Source organism: Panthera tigris, chromosome E3, assembly GCF_018350195.1.
Source record: "Panthera tigris isolate Pti1 chromosome E3, P.tigris_Pti1_mat1.1, whole genome shotgun sequence".
In the NCBI taxonomy this organism is placed as follows: domain Eukaryota; kingdom Metazoa; phylum Chordata; class Mammalia; order Carnivora; family Felidae; genus Panthera; species Panthera tigris.
The window spans coordinates 515884-537484 of NC_056675.1; the positions used below are offsets into that span (position 1 = coordinate 515884).

Below are 21601 nucleotides of genomic sequence, written 5' to 3' on the forward strand. Positions count from 1 at the left end.
CACATAAATCACCATCGTCCATCTCCCGTCAGACCCACTGGCGGCGCACGGGGTCGTGAGCGGCGCGGGCTCGAGATGCCCGGCACGGCGTCAGCTGCACCTGGGGCTGGGCGCGAACAGGGGGCCGGTGGCCACCTGCCCCCTCCGCCCCCCCCCACCCCAGGCTCCCTTCGCTCGTCCTGCCGACCAAAAACTACACCGTGGAGATGTGCTGCTGAAGAAATTCCTTTATAAAAGTCCTCCCACGAACACACAGATACCGGAGTCCCCGCCCACAGCAAAGGGATCTTGACGGCCACGTAGCGTGTCCACTTTGGGGACACGGACGGCAGGCCACGGGCGACGTGGGGCTGCCTGCCTTCACTGGCTCGCGCACGCGGGGACAATCAAGTCAACTGACTTCCAGATTAAACCCATCGTCTGCTCGGCCGCGCCCCTGGCCCGATGGCTCCGTTGGCCCATCCCGTTGGCCCATCCCCGCGAGGCTCCGGAATCTCGAGAGCCGGCCTCGCTCCGCGGGCTCTTGTGGCGGGGAGGGCGCGGGGCTCCTCCAAATGATCGTCCGCAGCTCCAGAAACCGCTCCGCGGACACGTGATGGGGAGACGGGTCTAGACTCGGTCACGCGACTAGAAAAATGGACCACAAAGCACTTTTCCCGTGTACGGGTTTTGTCGGTGAGTTTTTCTTTTTCCTTTTGGTTCAAAAAAAAAAAAAAACAAAAACATAGCAGGCTCTCAGGTATATAAAAGTGGTAATATTAGATAAAAATACAAACTTCACCTTTACAAAACAAAAACACAACACACACACACATTTCTGTTGAATACATGTAAAGCGTAACATCTTCCCAAAAATAAAGAATTTAGATTCTGTCCAAACACTGGCACAGGGGCGGCCTGGCGGCGGCCAGGGCGGGGAGCCCGGGACCGGCAGGCCGGGACGGACTCGATTGGTTCACGCAACTGTTCTCTCGAAATGGCTTAAATTAAAAAGTAAGATGAAATGGGGCAGGGGAGAAACACGTAAAGCCAGAAACATTTAGGAAATGATGCATAGGTGGGCACACCATGTTTATTTCAATACATCTCGTTTGTTTGCATCCTGCGAGGAGAAATACCGTCCCACTGTCCTGACTTACAGCAGCCTGGTGTTATAGGTGTCAATGCCATCCAAGAGATCATTTAAAAAAAAAAAAAACAAGAACAAAAACAAAAACACTAGCCAAAGAGTAAAAAGGAAAGCTTAATAATCACTTTATGGTGTAAAAAAAAAAATCCACTTAAGGCTCTCGGGAAGGTTTCTGTATAGACTTAAACACTACGGCAAGGAGATGTGTTTCTAAGTCCCGTGGCGGTTCTGAGACACTCCTGGCTCCCGCGTGCCCCGCAGGGCCCTCGGCGCCCGCCCGGAGTCCTCCGGAAAGCAGGCGCTGTGTTCCCGGCAGAAGCACCTGTGACCACCCTGGACAGAAATCCAGTCCACCGAGGCGCGACACGTCCGGCCCACGGGGCGTCCCTCCATTCCGACAACTGTGTAGATATTTGTGTGAGTCAGTTTTGTTTGTCATGTTTCGTGGTTGTTTGCTCGCTCTCTGTCTTTTTTGTTTGACGACGAGGCTTCCTATTGTTTCACCGAGCGCTACAATACTTGCTTTGATGTCGCACTGAACAAACGTATACTGTCTCTTTGTTCTCCAGAGTGCGCGTGGAGACAGTTTTTCACGGAGGACAAAGACCACACACTGGCAGTAAGCACCGCACATAGTAGGTTCAGGAATGTAACACGCCATGTACATCCGTGTCCCGGAAAAGGGCCGCTGGCTTATTCTCACCTCACATCTGCAGGGAGAGAGGAGACAGGCGGACGCTGAGGGGGGACCGAGCGCGCTCGTGGGTGGGGACCGCCGCGGAACGATGAACCTGAGCGAGGGTACGCACTCACGCACGCACCACGACGAGTCTCGGGATTCGAGGGTTTGGTGGAATTTTTCAAATCAGATGTACCTCATTACCCTTTCCGTAACATCCTGACCAGGATTGGGGTTAGACTCTTGGGATCTCACAGAACATTCCTTAGAGCAAGCCCCCATTCTCCCATTGCACAGATGAGGGGAACTGAGGCCCAGAAAGTTGTGTTTTGTTTCGGTGGGTTTTGTTTTTTTGTTTTATTTTTTTTTTTTGCCTCTTTCCTCCGACGTAGGGCTTGACGTGACTTCTGGAGCTCTGGCAGCCATCCTGGGCCATGAGACAACCCTGAAGATGGACACCACCAGGCAGACAGGCAGGGTCTCTGTGTCCAGGCAGATACTACACTGAGCCCTGAGCTAAGAGCCACTCTTCCCTACCCGTGTTACCTGCTCACCGCTCATCTCAACACCTTTACCGCCCACACGCTAGCAGGGCCTGGGGTGGCAGGGACACCCCTGGCCTCTCACTCAGGGTCCTGTCATCGGCTGGCCCATGGAGGCCAAGCCCAACCAGCAGTGTGCCGACTGGATGCGCAGGGAGGCGTGGAGCCGCACCCCCGGGGAAAGCAAAAGCCTCAGCCAGGCAGTTGTTCTGAGGCTGCTCCAGGAACCCCCTCGTGGACCTCTCCTCCCCAGAGGATTCTACTGAATGGCCCGGACCCTCGGGCCCCAGCACTCCTGACCTGGCAGCTTTCCGCGCTCGCTCCACCAGAGCCCGGGCTCTTGGACACCGCCTCTAAGAATTTCTCCCACAGCCACCTGTTTTGGACGCTACGGGCTCCCCCACGCCAGGGGGGGGGGGTTCTCCAGAGCAGACAGGCCGCCAACAAGGAGCAGAAAGGCTGGAAACGGCCTCCGTGACGGCTGTGCCTGCTCAAACCCCGTCTTCCTCTGGGAAACGGTACACCTCTCTACAAGACTACACTTCCCGGGCCCCCGGCAGCCGAAGGACAGCCAGGGTATGAGAGCACCAGTCCCCAGGGGGCACTTGTCCGAGAGGGTTTTTCTGCCCCTCTCCCCACCTTACTCTTCCAAGCCTGGGGTGTAGATGTGATTTCCGGAGCTTCAGCAGCCATACTGAACCACGAAGCAATTCTTGAGGACAGACACCACCAGTCCCAAACGGAAGGGGGTCCTTCCCGATGATACCCGGAGAAGGCCACGCCTACTCTTAAATGCCTATCTTATCTCAGCCCTGTTTTCGGTGTGGTTACTAGCAGCCAAACACAATTTCCAACACAGTAGCCAACAGCCCCCGTACGTTTATGAAACGGTTTCGGGCAGGATCTACTCGGTCTTTGACTCCCCTAACCCACAATCCTGTAAGCCTCAATTTCTCATCTGTCAAATGGGGCGGGTAACCTGCCGGACGTGGTGATCCCAGCTAACGAACGTCGGAGCTACCCCAGGGCTGTTCGGGAACCCAAATCACTCCAGTCACGTGATGCTGGGGCCTCCCCAATCAGCGGAAGAGGCCAAAGCCAGAGCAGGGGCTCCAGAGCGGAAGGGAGCCGTGGATCAGGCTCCGTGTGCGGCAGGAGGGGAGCCGGGGACGGGAGCGAGCAGACCCACAGCCCAGCCAGGCCCCGGAAGCTTGCGGACGGATCAGGCCCAATCAGGCCGCCGCGGGAGGGATTCGCCGTGTGATCAGCCAGCACACCTCCACCCGCAAGACCACAGCGTATCCACGGGCAGCTCCTACCTGGTCGGCTGCGTTAGGTGGGTTTTAACCTTTTTCTTTTCCGTTTTTTACCTGACTCCCTACGCCTTCCTGTTAACAGAAGGGCAGGGAGGGTGAGCGGGCCTAAGGGAGGGCTGCAAAGCTGCAGCAATAAATACCTCAGGTGTTTGTCTTTCTGGAAGAAAACTCGATTAGCTTTGGCACAGAGACACTTCCTGGTGCCCTGAGCCAGCCCGACGCGGCGGGTCCCAACGCCACGCCGCTTCTGGGCAAAGTCTGCCCGGGACGGGGGAGGCCGCCAGGTCCCCCAGCACGCCCAGCGCCCACCTCCCGGGGGCAGGGCTTTTCTCGGCCACACGGCCCCCGACCCCCCCCCCCCCCCCCCCCCCCGCGGGGTGGGGACTTCGAGCGTCTGCCCCTTCGCACCCCAGCGACGCCTGCGGGCAGCGGTGTCCCCGGCAGCGGCAGCGCCTACCTGTCTCCTCCTCCCGGTGGTCGGGGGTCGGGCCGGTGGCCGTGCACGTGCACTCCAAATGCTCCTCCAGCCGGACCTGCACCTCCTTTAACTTTGGCTTCTTCCTGATGTACTCCACCTTGGCCACCTGCCGGGACAACCCCGCCGTGAGCGCCCCGGCCGCGCCCCACACCACTCACTGCGGGAGGGCGGAGGTGCCCGGCCCCACCCGGGGCCGGGAGGGCGACCTCTGAACTCCACCCTCCGACCTCCTTCCTGGCGGAAGAGGCAGGAGCGTTGGCGGAAAAGGAGCCCTCGGCGTTTGCGGTCTGGTCCGCTTCACTCGGAACCCGAAGGCTCATTGGTGCCAGGCGGCAGGCGTGCAGGTGCCCCTTGAGGTAAGAGCTCTGAGGGACACAGGGCAGGGAAGGGGTTCGCTCCCGGGTCTTAAGGGCATCCGCGGCAGTGGCCGGTTTCCAGACGCAAGCTTGCTTATTCAAGGGGAAAATCCCACGGCCGAGGAGCTGGCCTGCTGCACGGGGCTTGGAGGCGGGGGGGGGTCACTCTCCCCTCTGCCCATCCCGCCAAAGCCCCAGGAGGAGCGAGCACAGCCCTCAGGGCCCACAGGAAGGCTGTCAGGTTGGGACGTGGATTCCGGTCTCCTTTGGACGGCAGATCAGGACGCCACGGGCTCCAGGCCACACTGCCCACCCCACGGCCACCCCACGGCCACCCCACGGCCTCAGTCCCAGCCTCGAGGCCTTCTCACGCCCCGGCCGCAGCCGCCCTGGGACTGGAGAAAGCCAGGCTTCCCGGAAACATGGGCAGGGACCCAGGGCCCTCCTGGAAGGGTCTAGAACTGAGCCAGCGCCTGCTCCATCCACAGGCCGTGTCGGCCCAAACCCTCGGCACAGAACCGCAGCGCAGCAGGCCTGACGGTCCAGCCCGTGGGGCACAAGTCCGGGCAGCCAAGTGACCAAGTCCCCACGGGCCCCACGGGCTCCTTCTGTCATGGGAACACAGCTCCGCCCTCCACGTGGACACACACGTGCACTCACAGCACACACACACACACACGCACGAGCCGTGTCCTAGAAACAGAAACTGCTTACACACACACACACACGCACGCACGCACGCACGCACGCACCTGGCATCAGAGGGCACTTCGCACACACAGCGAGCAGGGTCAAGGTGGCCTCGCTTCATCCCAGGGCACGGAGGAAATAGCCAACGTGAGAAACAATCCTCCCCGCCCCTCTCTGCAGCCCCAACGGGCTCCCCCCACCAAGTGCCTGAGCTCAATCCCCAGCAGGGGCAGGAGGGCCATCTTCCCGCCAGCCCTGAACCCTGCGGACCCGGGCACAGGACACACATTCCGTCTGTGCCAACACCGGGGCTGCGGTCTCAGGTCCCGGCAACGGCCCTCAGGGGTATCCGTTCTGTCCCCCTCTCTGTTGGCCTGGGGAAACTGAGGCAGAAAGGGAGCAGGGTGCACCCAGGCATGACTGACAGCAGAAACCCCCAGCCTGGGGACAGTCAGGAGGGGAGGAGGCAGGAGGGACGGTGTGGTGGTGGGGGGCGGGGGGAAGGCGGGAGGAATGGCTCCTTTGCAGAGGCCTGGAGTCCAGAAGCCAGAGGACCCCAGGCAAGTGGGACAGCCCATCCCACAGGTCAGCAGGCCCCTGGCTTGTCCAGACCTGTGGCCGCGGGGCTGCATTAATGGTTAACCCGCAGCGCAAAGGGGGCTGGGTGCCCCGCGAGCGCGGGAAGAGGTGTGCAGCCTCAGGTGTGAATGTGGACGGCCAGGTGTGGGCTCACAGGTGGGGTGGGAGCCAGGCCAGGTCTGGGGCCAGGCCTGGGAAGCCTCCTAAGTAGACAACAGAAAGAGAAAGGGGCTGGGGGCATGACCAACCACAGCCACAGGGCACGGTTAGCTCCACGGGCTGTTCTGGGAGCCAGGACCACACGGGAGGCAGGGAGGGAGGGAGGGAGAGGGAGGGAGGGAGGGAGGGAGGCAGGGAGACGGAGAGATCCTTGGACATGGGGCTCTTGGGCACAAGCGTCACAGCCCCCAGGACTTCGCACGCATAAAAGCACTGGGACTTGCAACGGGCACCTTCCGGAGCGAGGGGCCCCCTGTGCCTTCCCTCAGCGGCCCCCAGCCCTTAGGGCACCGGGAGGGTCCACCTCGCAGGGACCCCAGCCTGGCCCCCCTGCTTGCACAGCCTCTGTTCAGCAAGCGCCTCACCTATTGTGTCCCCTGGGGGGGCAGATGCGGGGGGGTGGGGGGCAGGCTTGTTCTCTGCACACGACAGACCGGCCACCACAGGGAGGGTGGGCACTCCACGAATCCACCCCCCGTGGTCCCCTTGGCAAAGCACTCACAACCCCAGCCACTGCGGTCTGGGAACCCACTTTCTCCTCAGACGGGCCCGTCTTTATCAAAGAAAAACAAACAGTGATTTATGATTGCACCTGCTTCTGGGTATGTGAGGATTCCGGGCCATTCCGCCACCTCTGTCTGGCCAGGAAATGGCTGCATTTTTCCCCCCAAGAGCACACTGTCAGTATTAAATTCTCAAAAGCGGCCTCCATGCTAGCCAATCCCCAGAACAAGGCAGCTATGTCCTGGGGACCCTCGTGGGGGCTGAGGCCCCCAGACCCATCCAGGAACCCAGACGGGGTGCCGTGCCCCGCCCCTCCCTCCCTTCCCCTTTTGTCTGTCTCCTGGGGGCCTGAGCTGCACCTGATAAACAGGACACTCAGCTTTCCCACTGCAAGTCGGCCCGCCATGAACCGCCCCACACCCGCTCACCCCTGGGGCAAATCCACCCAAACACATCACCCGGTGATGCCACGACCCCTTCCAGACGAAGGACGCTCACCAACGACCTGAAGCTCCGCGCCCCCGCCCCCAGAGTCCAGGGCGGGGCACCGTCGATGACAAACCCCAGCATTTACTGGACCCCCCTGTGCCGCTCGTTGTCACGCTCACAGCTACCCCGTGAGGGCACGGCTAGGGTCCGTTTACAGACAGGGAACCTGGGCGTCTCCTTTCGCTGGAAGGAGGCCTGGACTTGGAAACCGCAGAGGCCCTGAGCTCATCCCTTAACCGAGGGACTTTCTAAGTGGGGGAAACCTGTCCTGCTGGGCATGAGGACTCCAGAGCCCTGCTGTTCCAGACACGGGACTCCTGGTGTCCCTCTGCGTCCTCCACATCCACTCCACGGGACTGAGCCCCAGGGTCACGACACATGCTCTGACCTGGCTCAGCAGGCAGGCGGTGTGGAGCCCTCGTCCCCCCGCCGGCTAGAAAGGCCAGCACAGCCCAGGGGCAATGGCTTCCTGAGGCCACGTCTAGGGCTCTCCCCAGGCAGGCAGGGGGCGGGAGCCTGGAGCCCTGCTCGCCGTGGGGAGGGGCTCGGAATCCCTTCACGGGAGACCCTCGCCGCTAGAGCCGCTCATCTCTCCCCAAGGCCCCTGAACTGGACCCCCCCACTCCATCCGAGGTGCAGAGGCCTGTCCGGGGCACCCCAGCGAACACACTCAGACCCCCTTCCAGAAGCCGGAGGTCTAGCAATGCAAAGCCACAGCCAGCTGCCCTGGACGTGGCCACAGAGCTGGGTCCTGGCCTCTGGAGACCTGTGGGCCTGACCGACTTAACTGAGTGACCAACTCAGCTGTAAGCCCGCGGGCTACCTGAAGAACACGGGAACCCCCAACTCCCAAGGCCACCCCATAGCCGGCCCCACCAGCACGACACCACCAGAGTCCGGGGCCGTGCTGTCTACACCACCTTCTCCTGGCCCACGAGGCCTGGGTGTGGGGGACAGGGTCAGATGCCTGCAGGGTCTGGGGTCAGCACTCACTGGGGAGTAGAGGAAGGGCTCGTCCCTCCGGGATACCAGTCAGAGAGCATGCTTGGTGCCCCCAAGAGCAGACCCCAAACACTGACCACGGCAAGCTGATGCAGGGACACGGCCCCCAGGACCACGTGCTCACCTCTCCCTGAGGTCTGATGGCAGCCGTCCCTAGCAAGCCCAGGGGGACCCGCGGGGGGGGCATGGGGTCCAGTCCCCCACCAAGGGCAGGTCCCGGAGAACGGACGAGGCCACAGCCCCAGAGAGTGAAGGCCCGCACCTGAAACCATGGTCTAGCTGGGGTCACAAGAACCCTCAGGCCATCCTCTATGGCGGTCACAGAAGAGAGCCACCCTCCAACGTCAGCGAGTCCTGACGCTCAGGGCCTGGGGACCCCTGGCAGCCTTCAGCTGGGCACACTGGACAATTCACCGCCTGGGCTTCAAGGAGGTGGCCACTCCCGGCCTTCCCTTCCCTTCTCCAGTCTGTGACCTTCAACTGTGATCAAAAGGCCGTAAACCAGAAAACCAGGCACGTGCCAGCCCGGGGCAGGACCTCCCACCTGCCCGGCAACACGGTCCCCTGCTGGCCCCCAGCGCCCCTCACGGACGCTCAGCCCGGGACTCTGCAGAGCCCAGGGCCACGAGCTCTGCCTCAAACCCCACGGACCAGGGACAGCTCGCTGGGCAGGCGTGGGGGCCAGGCTGGCCTCCACAATGGACCTCCTGTTCCCACTGACCTTTTGTCCCTTCTCGGCCAAAACCCCAAGTGTCTGGGGCCGGATGTTTCCCTGCCAACCCTGTGATGGGGAGGCAGGGAGAGGGGAAGGAGGAAGGGGTCTGAGAGGAGCAGGACGCGGGACATGGAACCGGGCCACTGAGCTCCAGCTGCAGGACTAGCCCCTCTGTCCCCTTGGGTGGACCGTGACCCCCTCAGAGCAGATGAAGGCCCGTAGGGGGAGCCCTGGCCCGGTGCCACTCTGCCCGGCCCTTTGGGCCTGTGCCCAAGGCAGACATGGGCCGCACCCCCCACCCGCCAACGCACACCGTGCTGGAGGCCCCGCGGGAGCGTCTGGACCCCCACCCACCCACTCAGGTGGGCCAGGGAGAGGGCATCCCTGCCCGTCCCAGGACCAGACGCTCTACAGTCCTTACCCCATGGGAGGCAGGAGCCCACTTCATTCCCGCACCTCTGTATCTGCGAGAGCCCGACTGGACACGAAAGGCAGCCCCAGCGCCCACGCGTGGGGCTGTCCCATCAAGAGCACCGGGCGCCCCGGTGGCTCAGCGGTTGAGCGTCCGACTTCGGTTCGAGCCCCGCGTCGGGCTCTGTGCTGACGGCTCGGAGCCGGAGCCTGCTTCGGATCCTGTGTCTCCCTCTCTCTCTGCCCCTCCCCTGCTCATGCTCTGTCTCACTCTGTTTCTCAAAACTAAATAAATGTCAAAAAAAAAAAAAAGAGAGAGAGCACCACCATCCCCACGCCCAGGAAGGAAAGATCTCAGCACCTGGATTCTTGGGGCTCAGGGCCCCCTCACAACATGGCACAGGTGAGGACACCGAGATCTGAGGGAGGCTGCACGGGCCACGGCCCCACAGCAGGTGCAGAATGCTCAGGTCCTGTCCCCTCTGGCCTCTGTGTCCCCCTTTGACAAGGGTGCAGTGCTGGGCTCGGCACCCGGCTGGGGGCCCCGTCGGGGGTCAGGCCCGAGAGCCCCGTGGAGACAAGAGTCAGCATCCCGGGCCAGCGCCCTGCGAGCCCCGCTGCAGGGGAGCGTCCGCCTTGGGGATCACAGTGCAGCAAGCCGTGGAATCTGCTCACTCAAGGCCCCAGGTGCTCGAGGACCACAGCCCCAATTAAGGTCTGACGTGCCTTGCCCGCTGCCCAAGTCCACACTCCAGGGTCACCCGGGACGGTAACCCGCCAGGCCAGAGCCAGCTTCCCAGGAAGGCAGCCCCCTCCCGGAGACAGGGACCACCCGGGACTCGCCTGGGTCCCGCACAGCCCCAGACAGACTCATCTCACAGATGCAGCAAATGAGGCCCGAGGGAAGCAGACCCACGCCCCAGCAGAACCTTCCGGCCACTGGCCCCCCCCAAACAGACCCCCATCTGGCAGGCCAGAGTGACCCGAAGAGACACCTCCCCCAGTTCTGCCTCGGAGGTCCCCACGGCCGGCACCCTGCCTGGGACAGTGAGCCCAGCGCCGATCCTGGGGGTCTCCGGGCAGAGCACGGCTTCCGAGAACGAGGGGCAGCGTTGGCCTTGCGGCCCCGGAGAGCGAGGCAACCCCGGGAGGGCCCTTCCGGAGAAGGACTCCACGGACACACACGCACCCCGTGGCACGGGGCTCGGAGCACACACGCAGCAGTGCACGAGCAACACGTGTCCCGAGGCTGCTTTCCTCACGGCCCTTCCCCACGGCGACCTCGCGGGGGAGGCTGTGTGCGGCGGAGGGGGAAGGGAGCCAGACACCCCTCCCCCACTCCCCCCACCCCCCGGCAGCCGACCAAGCCCCAGTCCCGGCTCTGCCCGCCCCCGCTCTGCACCCAGAGCCTGGCAGTGCGGCCAAGGGAACGGGCGTGGCCTCGGGACTCGAGCAGGTCCCCGGCCGCAGGGCGCCCCCGGGGCTCACCTTGACGCTCCGGTGGTGGACGCGGGAAGGCTGGCACTTGACGCTGCTGGTGTTGCAGCAGCCCGCACAGCGCTTCACCTCCACGCACGGGGGCCAGATCAGGAAGTTGGCAGACGTGGGGTCGACCTGACTCCGAGGTATCTCGTAAATGACCGTTCTGGTCTTGCAGACCGCGGGGATGGCTTCCTCTGCAGGGCAAGAGCCACGGTGAATGTGGAGGCCACGCCCCGGCTCCCACCAGCACCCGGGCCACCCCGTGACCCGCGCGGCCCTGGAGGGGCAACCGGGAGCCCAGCTCGGGCTGGTGCGCCCCCACCTGGCCGCGGCTTCTCCCAAGCGGAAAACGTCCCACGGCTCCCGGGCCGAGCAAAGGGGGAGAGACACCCCGGGCCCGGACAGGTGCATCTGAGCGGGATCAAGGTGAGTGAGCAGCAGTGAGGGCCAGGCGGGGACCCCCCAGGAGAAAGGCCTTGCTGGCAAAGGGGACCACAAGACACAGGGAGCCCAGAGGCCAGGGAAGCCCCAGGTGGCCCGCAGAGGGGGCGGGCGTGGGAACCGATGCTGAAAGGGGAGTGTCTCCATCGACGGTTAGGGCGCTCCCAGGGCCGGTGGAAAATGGGTAGAACAGGGAAGCTGAGGCTGGGACCCCCACAGCGACAGCCCTGCCTGCTGCCACCCCCACAAGGCCAGGCCCTGCCCCAGGAAGGGACACGGCCCTGCCTCCCCAGCCCACCAGCCACAGTTCTGCTCAGCAAAGGTCACCAAGAGACCACCCCGCCGGCCTCCGAGGAGAAGCTGGTGCTACCTCCTCTGTGCTCCTCAGCACAGGCCAGCCCGTCCACCCCGAAGCCCCGAAGTTCAGGGGGCGCCAGGCCATGCCCGCCAGATGAGGAATCCACCCGGGGACCCCAGTGCACATGCCGCCCTCTGGCAGCATCCGGCTGTGGCGCTGGCCCTGGCCCCCCACCGTGTGCCTGGAGGGCCCCCCACCGTGTGCCTGGAGAGCCCCGCCAGGCTCTGGTGCTGCCCACGGGAGCTGCTGCCTCCAGGGGCAAGCAGGGACCCCTGAGCCCAGAACTGGAGGGAGCCGCTCCTGGGTGCCGAGGGCTCGGCCTGACCCCTGTGGCCAGCTGGCATGAGGCAGGGCCTTGTCTTCTGCAGACAAGCTTGAGATGTGGGTGAAGCCAGGGAGGGGTGCCAGCCTCTCTCCTGCCCATCTGCCACTAGGGTGAGACCCCCCCCCAGAGCCTCGGGAGACTCGGGGTACTCGAATCCCCCAAGGTGCTCAGGGAGCACCTGGAGAGGGGGGCACTGGGCCAAGAACAGCCCCACTTGCAGGGAAGGCTGGGTGCTGGGGGCGGGGGGGGGGGGTCTCAGCTCCCAGCCCAGTGCCCACCACCTGGGAGGGGTCTGGGGAACCCATCCAGGTGGGGCCGAGGGTGGAGCTGGGGAGAGAGGACTTGAGTCCAGGGCTCCTGGTCTGGAATAGGACAGGCCTCTGACACTGGTCTGGAGAACCTGAAACCTACAGTCAAACGGTAAACGTCCGCTGCCTTCGCTAGGAATCATCACCCACACGCTGCGCTCAATGACAGAAGCTAGGAAATCTACCTCCTGGGAGGAAATCTAAAGCTCGGAGAAGGCAGGTGCTGCCCAATGGCACACAGCAGAGAGCAGCAGTGCGTGGTCACAACCAGGCAGTAAGGAAAAGTGGCAGGAACGAACCCCCAGGTGGCATCGACTCCAACCCCGGAGCCCGAGTCCCAGCGCAAGAAAGCGCAGGCCGAGGCTGTGTCGCAGCCGACCCAGAGCCCCCAGAGCCCCCGCCCCCCCCTCCCCCCCAACAACGGCCAGTCCTTCCTCAGGGGCCAGCAGACATGGGGATGCCCTGCTAGGCGACAGGACAGAAACGCCACCCGAACCCAGGCCGGGCAGAGCCCAGGAGCCGAGGCCGAGCGGGGCGGGGGCCGAGGGCAGGGCCCAGCACACACAGCTCGGCAGCATCTCTGGCTCTGCAGCCCGGAGCCTGAGCTCCAGTGCACCTCGCTACAGACTGCAAATGAAACACGACCACGTTTTCCAGCGAGGCCTCCTCCAGAACAGGCCCCAACAAGACCGGGCACTTAAGGAATTTATGATGGCTCTCCTCTCCTGGAAACTCTTGGCCCAGGCCAGGCTGCAGCAGGCAGCAGACGGGCCAGGGCAGGGAGACGCCCCCGGCAGAGGAGGGAGGCCTCCAGAGACGGCGGGCGGCCAGAGCTGAAGTCGCTGGGGCCCCTGCGCAGGCCGGGCCTTTGTTTCACGGAGGAGGGCGGGGGTGGTGGTCCCGAAGGCACGGTGGGGGCGAGCCCCCCCCCCCAGCCCGGCGCCCCCCCCACCCGGCAGGCCCGGGGCTCACCAATGCTTCTCTTCCTCCGAATGGGCACGGGCCGCTTCTCGGGCGCATGCTTGGAGGAGTGGCCCCCGTGGGCTCTCAGACTCGCCTCCAGAGCACCCTCGGGCCCTGCAGGGAGAAAGAGGAAATGGTGACCGGCAGCCCCCCTGCCCCCCGTCTGCGTGGCGCCCGGGGGCCTGTCCAGCAATGCTTCCTACCTGCCTCCCCCAGACAGACAGGGTCCCCTAGGAGACCCGCCACTCCCACAGGCGCAGAGGATGCGAGTCCTGACTGCCAAAACTCGGCCCCCCAACCTCTGCGAAGCACACACAGAGGGGCCCGGGCTGTGCCCTGGCCGTACCTTGAAGCAAAGCTGTGGACTTGGGGTAAAGGGGCCACGTGTGGTCTCCCCTGGGGCGCCTCCCCAAGTGAGGGCCAGAGCAGGGAAGGCCTTCCTTGTCCAAAAGACCCAGGCCCCCTGCTCACAGCCCCCTTTTCCCAGGCCCACCTCCGGGAAAAGGTGCCAGAAGGACCAGCACGCTGTGACTTTCCTGGGGTGTGTGTGTGTGTGTGTCTCCCTCTTTCTCACCAGACCGACTTTCGATGAAGCACCCTAACCTTTGAGGGGCACGGGAAGCCAGGCCCCACTGGACCGACAGCTGGACCCCGCCTGGCCCACTCTGAGTCCACAGGAAACGCACACAGAGAAGCAAAGGAGCGGGAATCCCAGTGCGCGGCCGAGAGGCCGGCTGGCAGGAAGGCAAGCGTGCTTGCTGCCCTTGGCCTCAGAGCAGTGGTCCCAGCGCTAAAATCAGAACCGGACCCTCATCCCCCAGGCCCGCGACAGCCCCAGGACACACGCCACCGCCCTCTCCCCCCCCCCCCAGTGCCCCCGGGCAGCCTAGGGGAGCCCCAGGGGGGGTAGGAGGGACACACAGTCCTGCCGCCTGCCACTCACACCGACCAGGCCCCATGACACTGCCTGTGCCCGGAGGATGACTGCTGTGGGTCGCACCTGGTCTCCCTGCCTTGACCCCAGACCCAGCCACGGGGGGAAGGGGGTCTCCTTCCACATCCCCCTCCAGCCTCGGCCTCCCCCTGTAGAGGAGCAGGGGCCCCGGGTCTGAGGAGCTCCAACAGACAGGGGCTCCAGCAGACCCCTTCTTCCGTGGTGTCCCGGCCACCAGCCCAAACCGGAGGCCCCCTCCTGGGCGCCCGGACCACCAAGGCCTCAGGGACTGTCTACAAACCCACAAATCCGAAAGCTCCACTCTTTCAACATGAAAACCAAATACCAGGCGAAAGGTGCAATCAGCACAAGATACGTTCTTTCAGAAAACTGAAGTCTGGGAAAAACCCAACTTTTCACTTAAAATGACTCAATGTTCCACTGCCACTAATTTTTTTGAGACCCGAAATAAGATCAGAACACAACTATTCATGCAGTAAGAATTTCCCATCAACCAACTGTTACAAGAGGCATTTTTTCGCAAAAAAGTGACATTTATGAGTCACGTCCCGGTGGCGGCCATCTTGCCGTCCCCACACCAAAGAGAAGCCGGCCCGCTGTCAGCTTCCAGGGGCAAGCGTCACGGCACGCGGGCCACCAGCTGCCGAGACTTACTAAAGCCAGGGGTCACCCATCGCTTTCCTGGAGACTCGGTCCCGACGTGTCCTGACACCTGAGGAAACTGAGGCCCAAGACGTGAGCGCTGGGTAGGGGCACGGCCACAGGAGGACCCGGGAGCCCCGTCCGGGCCTCTCGCCTGAATAAACAGAGAAGACAAGGGCCCTGCCAGCTTATCAACGGCGCTGAAACCTGAACCGGCAGATTGCTTTCAAGACAAGAGGCGGGAGAGAAATAGCTCCTGGTCAAACACGCCCTCCGTTGCCCGCGGATCCAGATGGGTGGCCGTGCACTGCGCGCCCATCCACGCTCACGGGGGAGCGGCCTTCTGATTGATGCCGCTTGAGAAGTGGCCCAGCAGTGACTTGGGGGAGAAGGCCCCGCCTGAGCGATGCCCTAAAACTGCTCTCAGGACAGTTAATCAAGTGGGTCTCCCTTTTGTCTCCCGTGCACAAATGTCCGAGTGACAGCTCAGGATGGGGACAAGCCCCCTCCAGCCTTCAGTCCTAGAGCAGCATTAATGGCCCAGGTCGGGCATGTTTATGCATCAGTCACTCAGTGACCACCCCCCCCCCCCCAACCCCGGCTGCTGGGATAACAAAGCACCCCCGCTGTCCTGCTCAGTGGCTCTTTCTCATCCTGAACTCCAGCTACTGGTCACTCAGAGACCACACACTGGTCCCTCCACCCAAACGCCCCACGTGGAGAGTCAGCGACGCCCTAACTCCGTTCGCCCTCCAGCAACGCTCAGACTCAGGGCTGTTGCCATTGCCCCTGGGGTAGGAATCCTACCGGGACAGGCTTCATCTGTAAAATGGGGATACACCCACCCACCCACGGGGAAGAACCCCGGGATCCTACAGGTCCCCCTAAGCCCCGCCCATGCCAGGAGGGAGGAGTCAGCCTGTAAGAAAAAGCCTTTTCTGCCCCTGGGGCCGAATTCCCTTCACACCCCGACCTCCGACCTGGGGTGGGGGGGGGGGGGGGGGCGCCTCACCCTTGAGTTACCAAGAGGGATAAAGACCCACCGGCTGGGTGTCTGGGTTTCTCCACACCCCAGCTCCTTCCTCAGGGATCCCAGACAGGCTCCAGGGCCTGGAGGGCAGCTCAGTGCACAGACAACTGACCCCTCGGCTGTTTACAACCTTCCCCAACAGCAAGATCTGGTTCAACTCATCCCTTTGGGCGGGAACAGGTGTTGGGGGGGAAAGACCCCAAAACAAGCTCTAGAAGCAGCCAGCAGCAACCCCTACGCTGAGGCCAGAGGCCACGCACTGCCGTGGTTCCCAGCTTCCACATCCCCGTGAAAGGGGCCAGACCTGGATGGAGAGCCACCCGAGGCTGTTGTCACAAAGGGCCTCCTAGGCCCCTCCCTCCTGGCGAGCACGTAAGATCCCAGAAGCCTGGCTCCATTCTCATCCCGGTATCCCCAGCAAGATGAGTCCTAACCCAGGATCCTAGCCAGACCCCAAACCGTGCGGCAGACAGGGGTGGGGGTGCAGGACGAGGAGGAGGGCCCGGGGCTTTTGGTAAGGGGGCAATCTGAGACCAGCCCAGGGAACTAGCTGGTGCGTCCAGCTTCTTCAGTTTGGACCCTCCCAGAGAATCCCGGGCCCAAGAGCCCCCAGGTCAGGAATGCCATCAGCATAACCCACCCAGCTGCAAATGCAAAAAGTGTTAATGGGTGGGGGTGGGGGGCGGGGCTGCAGAGGCCAGAATAAGAATGGTCCCAACAGAAAGTGAATGGCCCATTTCCCGGTGGCGTCCCAAAGCCTTCCCACAGGGAGGCCCAGCCCTTCACAGGCCTCGTTCCCGAAAGCTGAAAAAAAAGGCCGTGAACCTTCTCAGGGAAGCGGTCTCCCCACTGGTACAAATCCGCCAGGGCCCAGCAGAATGCAGGCTTCTCCTCAGCTAACCGAAGCCAAATCCTTCTCCCCAGGGTTACACATCAAGGAACCAGACCAAAATCCCCCCCTGGCCCAACTCTGATCTCCAAGTGAAATTCTACCCCCTTCCTGATAAGGATCAGCCAGAGGATTTCCTGGGTCACGAAACTACAGAAACCATGGGCCTTGCTAGAAAATGGTCTTGGCATGAAATGAAAATAGTTCAGGCCTCTCCACCACCATAATTAGGTACAAATTTCCAAATGACTAGACCATGTGATTTTACTTAATTCCCCCTCGGCCCCCCTCTTCCAGGGTAGTCTGCAGGGAGACAGAAATCTTCACTGAATCCTTCCACCGACCTCCACCACTTGCCGTGGCTCTGTCTGACAAGTCCATCTTGGGCCTCTTTTCCAGCAGACACCGACAAATGTCCTCTGACAGATGCATTTCTGTCGCTGACCCTCCACATGCCTCGTTTCCCCCACCAAAGACAAATTTCGAGCAGGACACCGCGAAGATGTGGGTCAGAATCCTGGTCCTCTAGAAAAGGGCCCCCTCAGTGCACACCGCAGTGCAGCCAGCCATCAACAAACACCACCCACTACAACCTGGGTCCCAGGGGACCGGTGCGCGCCAGTCCCCTCCAATTCTGCAGCTGACGCCAAAGATCTTCAAAACTCTCCATTTACAGATAAACCGGAGTGGCTAGGCTCCAGGGCCTGGGGGTGAGCCCCAAAATAGTCCCCAAACAGCAGATGTGTCCAAGACGTGCCTTTTTATTGGCCCGTCAAAAGAGAAAGGCACGGGTCTCCGGAAACCACAAAGGCCCCGCCGCCCCCGCCACAGGAGCGGGGCACCAGTTCCCCGCGAAGACAAGGGGGCAGCTCCCCCAGCACACGCCTGCCCGCGGGGCGCACGGCCAGGGCTCCGCGCCCAGGCCCCGGCCCGCTCGGCCGCTCCTCCGGCCGGAGGGCAGGCCCGGGGCCCGCACACCTGGCCCGGGCGCCGGCGCCCCCTATGCGGCTGAACTTTCAGTGACACACACGGCATTTTCCTTAAATGCAAAAACAATCCCCGGGCAAGCGAGCAAATCGCGGCCGCCTCCGGAGAGAAAGTGGGGATTGGAAGAGAAACTCCTGACTCATCCGCCTGGGCTTTTATGGCCCGGGATTGGATTCTGACCTTTCGGTTCGTTCCTGAGCGGCGCCCGGCCCGGCCCGAGCGCGGGAGGCGGCGCGGGGCTCATACCCCCGCACACCCACCCCGCGCGCCGAGGGAAGGGGCGCGATTTACCTACGGAGTCTATCTCCAGGAGTCGCTGGAGGTCCCGGATGCTGTGGATCTGACTGTGCGCCAGCCTCTCAATCACCTCGTGGGGGATCTCGGCTTCCTGCAAACAGACCCACACGGTCAGCGCCAGCGGCCGGGCCGGCTCGCGCCCTGCGCGCCCCCCCCCCCCCACCCCGCGCCCGCCCCTCGCCCCCCGGCCTCCTGCTCGAAGGCTGCCCGGCCCCTACCCGCGGGGCCCTGGAGTCCGAGGCCAGGGGTGGGGCTGGGTGAGACCCCAAATGCTCGGCTCCCATCCAGGTCCACCTTTGCAGAAAGAAAGCCCTCCCACCTTTAAATTTTCAAACAAAAGCCCGGCACTGCGGACCCTCCGCCCCGGGTGTCAGTTACAGTAGGTCTAGGGGCAGCGGAGAGCCCGAGGAGTTTCTGATTTAATAGTGAAATCGACATCCAGAAAGATCAAGTTGAAATGCGTCACGGATCGGCGACGAAAGTCACGGCAGCCTTAACACTTTAATCCTGCCAGCGGCTTAAATTTCACACCCCGGAATCCCCGGCCCAACCTGCGGGGTCGAGGGTCTCCGTCGCAAAAACACGCGCGCGCGCATTCACTCGTTCACACGCGCGCCCCACCCGCTACGGCCCGGCCGCGGCCCTAGCGCCGCCCAAGACGCCCCAAATCCAGCCGCCGGCTGGGAGAGGCTGCACGGCAATGGGAGGGTTAAATCTCCACCTCTCGCAGCTCGCGGTCCCTGCCCAGACCACCCCCGCCTCGCGGGCTCCCCCCTCCTCCAGATTTTTAAAGGGAGTCGGGGGTCGCTGCTGGGGAGGGGGTGGGGAAGGGGTCTCAAGCACCAAGTTCCCACGACGGGGGCTGCAGAAAGTCATTCATCACAGGAGAGCTCCCGGGGATTCGGGATTCGACATTGGGGGGGTGGGGACGCCGGCGGTGGGAGGGCGCGGGCGCCTGGCCCGGCCCCGGCTCGCCTCACTCAGCCACCTGTAAGCAGGCCCCGGGCTGGCGGGACTGCGCCGGCCCAGCCTAGCCAGGGCTAGGCTCAGGGACAGGGACCGGGGGGGGGGGGGGGGGGGGGGGGGGGGGGGGGGGGCGGGAGGGAGGGGCTGTGACCCGCCCCCCCCACCCCCCCCTGCTGCCTGCTGCCCACCCTGCCTGACGGGGACTGCCGCAGCAGCCGCCCCTGTTTATCCGCCGCTGGCTCCGCCAGGTCACACACACCCCCTTCTGCGCTCCCCGCACCCCGATACCGCATTGTCCGCCGCCCTCCGGACTCCCCTTCCGGAGAGGGGCCCGCGCCCCCCGAAGTTTCTCCCCACTCGTCCACCCCGCGCCACTCCGTCCCTCCACGGCAGAGCGACGCAACACGCTGGAAACTCACCAGACACACTTCGGCTTGGCAGAAAATAAAACCCAGTTGGGAAAATCGAAAAAATCGACCACCCTAGCAGAAATCAAAATGCGCTCCGCAAAGCCCCAGAGCCCGAGGCGCCCCGGCCCGCGGGCGGCTGCAGGAGGCGTGCGCCGGGGGAGTCGGAGAGGGGACGGGGCGCGGGGGTGGCACCCACCTCGGCCAGGGCATGGGCGAGGTATCCGCAGCCGAAGAGCAGCAGGCAAGCCCAGGTCCTCATCGCGTCCCGAGGCGCTGGCGGCTCGGCGGGGAGGCGAGGCCGCGGGGCGGGCGCTCCAGCCGGGCTCCTGTGGCGGCGAAATTCAGTACCATCCCTCAGGGAGCGCGGCCCGGAGGAGGGTGGCGCGGAGAGCAGGGAGCCGGCGGAGCGCGCCCGGCGCGAGCAGCGAGTGCGGAGAGGCGGGCAGCGCCAGCGAGGAGGAGGAGCAGGGAGTGCGCGCTCGCCGCGCCCGCCGCGCCGGGAGCCTCCTGGGCCGCCGGGTAGGGGGTGGGGACGGAAGGGGCGGAGGGCGGGGGCTGGGCCTCTTCCTTGGTGCGTTCCCGGTGCTGGCCGCCGCCGCGCTCGCTCCCCGGCGCTGGCTTTAGGAGCGACCCGGCCGGTAATTCTGCATATTTGCGGGCATCAGCCCCGAGAGGGACCCCGGAGCGAGGCTGGAGCCGCCGCCGCCGCACCACCCATCACCTGTCTGGACGCCCGGCCGGGCCCCGGCCGCGGGCTCGCGCTCTCCCTGCGGGCTGCGGGCGGCCCTGCGCGCCCACCGCCGGCCCCGCGCTCGCCTCCGGCCCTCCTCCTGCAGCCGCCGCCCGGCCGGGCACGGCGCGGCCCAGCACGGCGCGGCCCGGAGGCCTGCGTGCGCCCCTCCGCGGCGTGCCCTCGGCTCTGGCGCCGCGCTCCGCCCTCCGCCGGCCCGAGCCGGGCAGCGCCCGCGGCCGCGCCGCCTGGCAGCCGCCGCCCGCCCGGGGCCTCGCCGCGCCGGCCTGAGGAGGGCGGGCGCAGGGCCGAGCTGGAGCCGCCGCCGCCGCCGCCGCCGCCGCCGCCGCCGGGAGAGGAGGAGGACGAGGAGGAGGCGCCGGCAGGCCCGGCTCGCCGGAGTTGTGCGGGCTCCGCAGGGCGCGCGTGTGGAGCCGGCCGGCGGCGGGGAGGGGGGTTATAGCGCCGCCGCCGCCGCGCCCCTCCCCCGCCCCCTCCCCCTCGCCTCCCCCGGATTCCGGGCCCCGGACCCGCACCTCGGAAGCGCGCGGGGGCCGCACGGGCCGGGCAGGGCCCGGCCGCCGCCGCCGCCGCCGCAGTGAGCACACGCCGGCGCTCACGCAGGCAGTAAAATCCATCAAAGCCCCGCGCCCGGCTCCGAGCACAGCCGCCGGGCTCCGCTCGCCCGGCGGGGCTCCCCGCGCGCCCCTCCCCGGAGCTTGCCCACCCTCCAGTGCCAGCTGCAATCCTGCGGCACCGGACGGGGAGGGGAGGAGGCCGCCGCGGAAGAGCCGCCGTCGTCGGCTCTCCTCCCTCGGCCCCAGCGGCGGCGGAGGGCAGCGCCCAGAGCTGCTACGCCGAAAAGGGCAAAAGCGAGCCGGCCCCCGCCTCCGGCCCCCCGCCCCGGCGCTCGGGCCTCTTTCCACCGCTAGGATCCAGGGCCCCTGCCTCCCCGTCTCCATAAAAGGAGGGGGAGTGAGTCTCTGGTGAGAGGTGGGGCGGGCTTCGGGGCGCGTCTGGGGCACTCACCTGGCGGCTGCCACGCGCCCCCGCCCAGAATCCGATGCCTGGGGCGCCTGAATGAGGAACCTCCACCCGCATTCCGAGACGGGAGAGCGCCCAGGTCGGAGGAGGGGGCTGCAGCGTGCCTGGTCCCCACCCTGGGACCCCGCGTCCCCACTCCCTCGTGGAAGGCTGGGCTGCGGCCTGAGCCGGGAACTCGAGGGGGCGGAAGGGAAGGAGGAGAAAGGATCCGCTCGGGGAGGAACCCCCGGAGTCTGAGCCTCCCACGCCGGGATCCGCTGGGCGTACAGAGCGCCACCTCCGGCCGAGGCGCGGCACAGAGCGCGATGCCGGGGACCGGCGCGCGGGAGGCCCAGGCCTGAGCGGGCTGCACCGTTCCCCTGCCGCGGAAGGGCAGGTGCGCCCGAGCTGGGCAGGTTCCGCCCGCCTACACCAGGTGGGATCGGCCCCCCCGGCTGGTCTCTCGAGGGGGCAGCGGAGCCGGGAACCCGGCCTAGGAGGGAAGGCGGGCCTCGCCACCCCAACGCTAGACGGCGAGGCCCCCTGAGGGTTAGGGGACTCCCCGATGGGTGGGTGGGTGGGTGGGTGGGCGGCCGCCTGGAATTCCGCCCGCCCCAGGCCTCCGCCCCCATCTGCCCCATCCTGTGGATTAGGCCCGCGCCCCGCCTCGGCCGCCCTCCCGCCAG

The 21601-nt window shown here is 64.9% G+C and overlaps 1 protein-coding gene across 2 annotated transcripts; it reads right to left on the minus strand.

Moving 5' to 3' along the window:
• Positions 1–1047: 1047 nt before the first annotated feature.
• Positions 1048–21080, minus strand: PDGFA (platelet derived growth factor subunit A). 2 transcript variants are annotated; one of them, XM_042972123.1, is made up of 8 exons: positions 20922–20963; positions 19359–19488; positions 17781–17877; positions 12996–13100; positions 10598–10785; positions 4124–4250; positions 3670–3738; positions 1048–1839 (listed from the first exon to the last, which is right to left on the minus strand). In XM_042972123.1, the coding sequence occupies exons 2-7, from the start codon at positions 19419–19421 to the stop codon at positions 3683–3685; spliced, it is 636 nt and encodes a 211-aa protein (XP_042828057.1). In that variant the 5' UTR covers positions 19422–19488; positions 20922–20963; the 3' UTR covers positions 1048–1839; positions 3670–3682. The 2 variants fall into 2 exon arrangements, with proteins under 2 accessions (XP_042828057.1, XP_042828055.1); XM_042972121.1 differs by lacking the exon at positions 19359–19488 and having other exon boundaries at positions 20922–21080.
• Between the last annotated feature and the right edge of the window lie 521 nt (positions 21081–21601).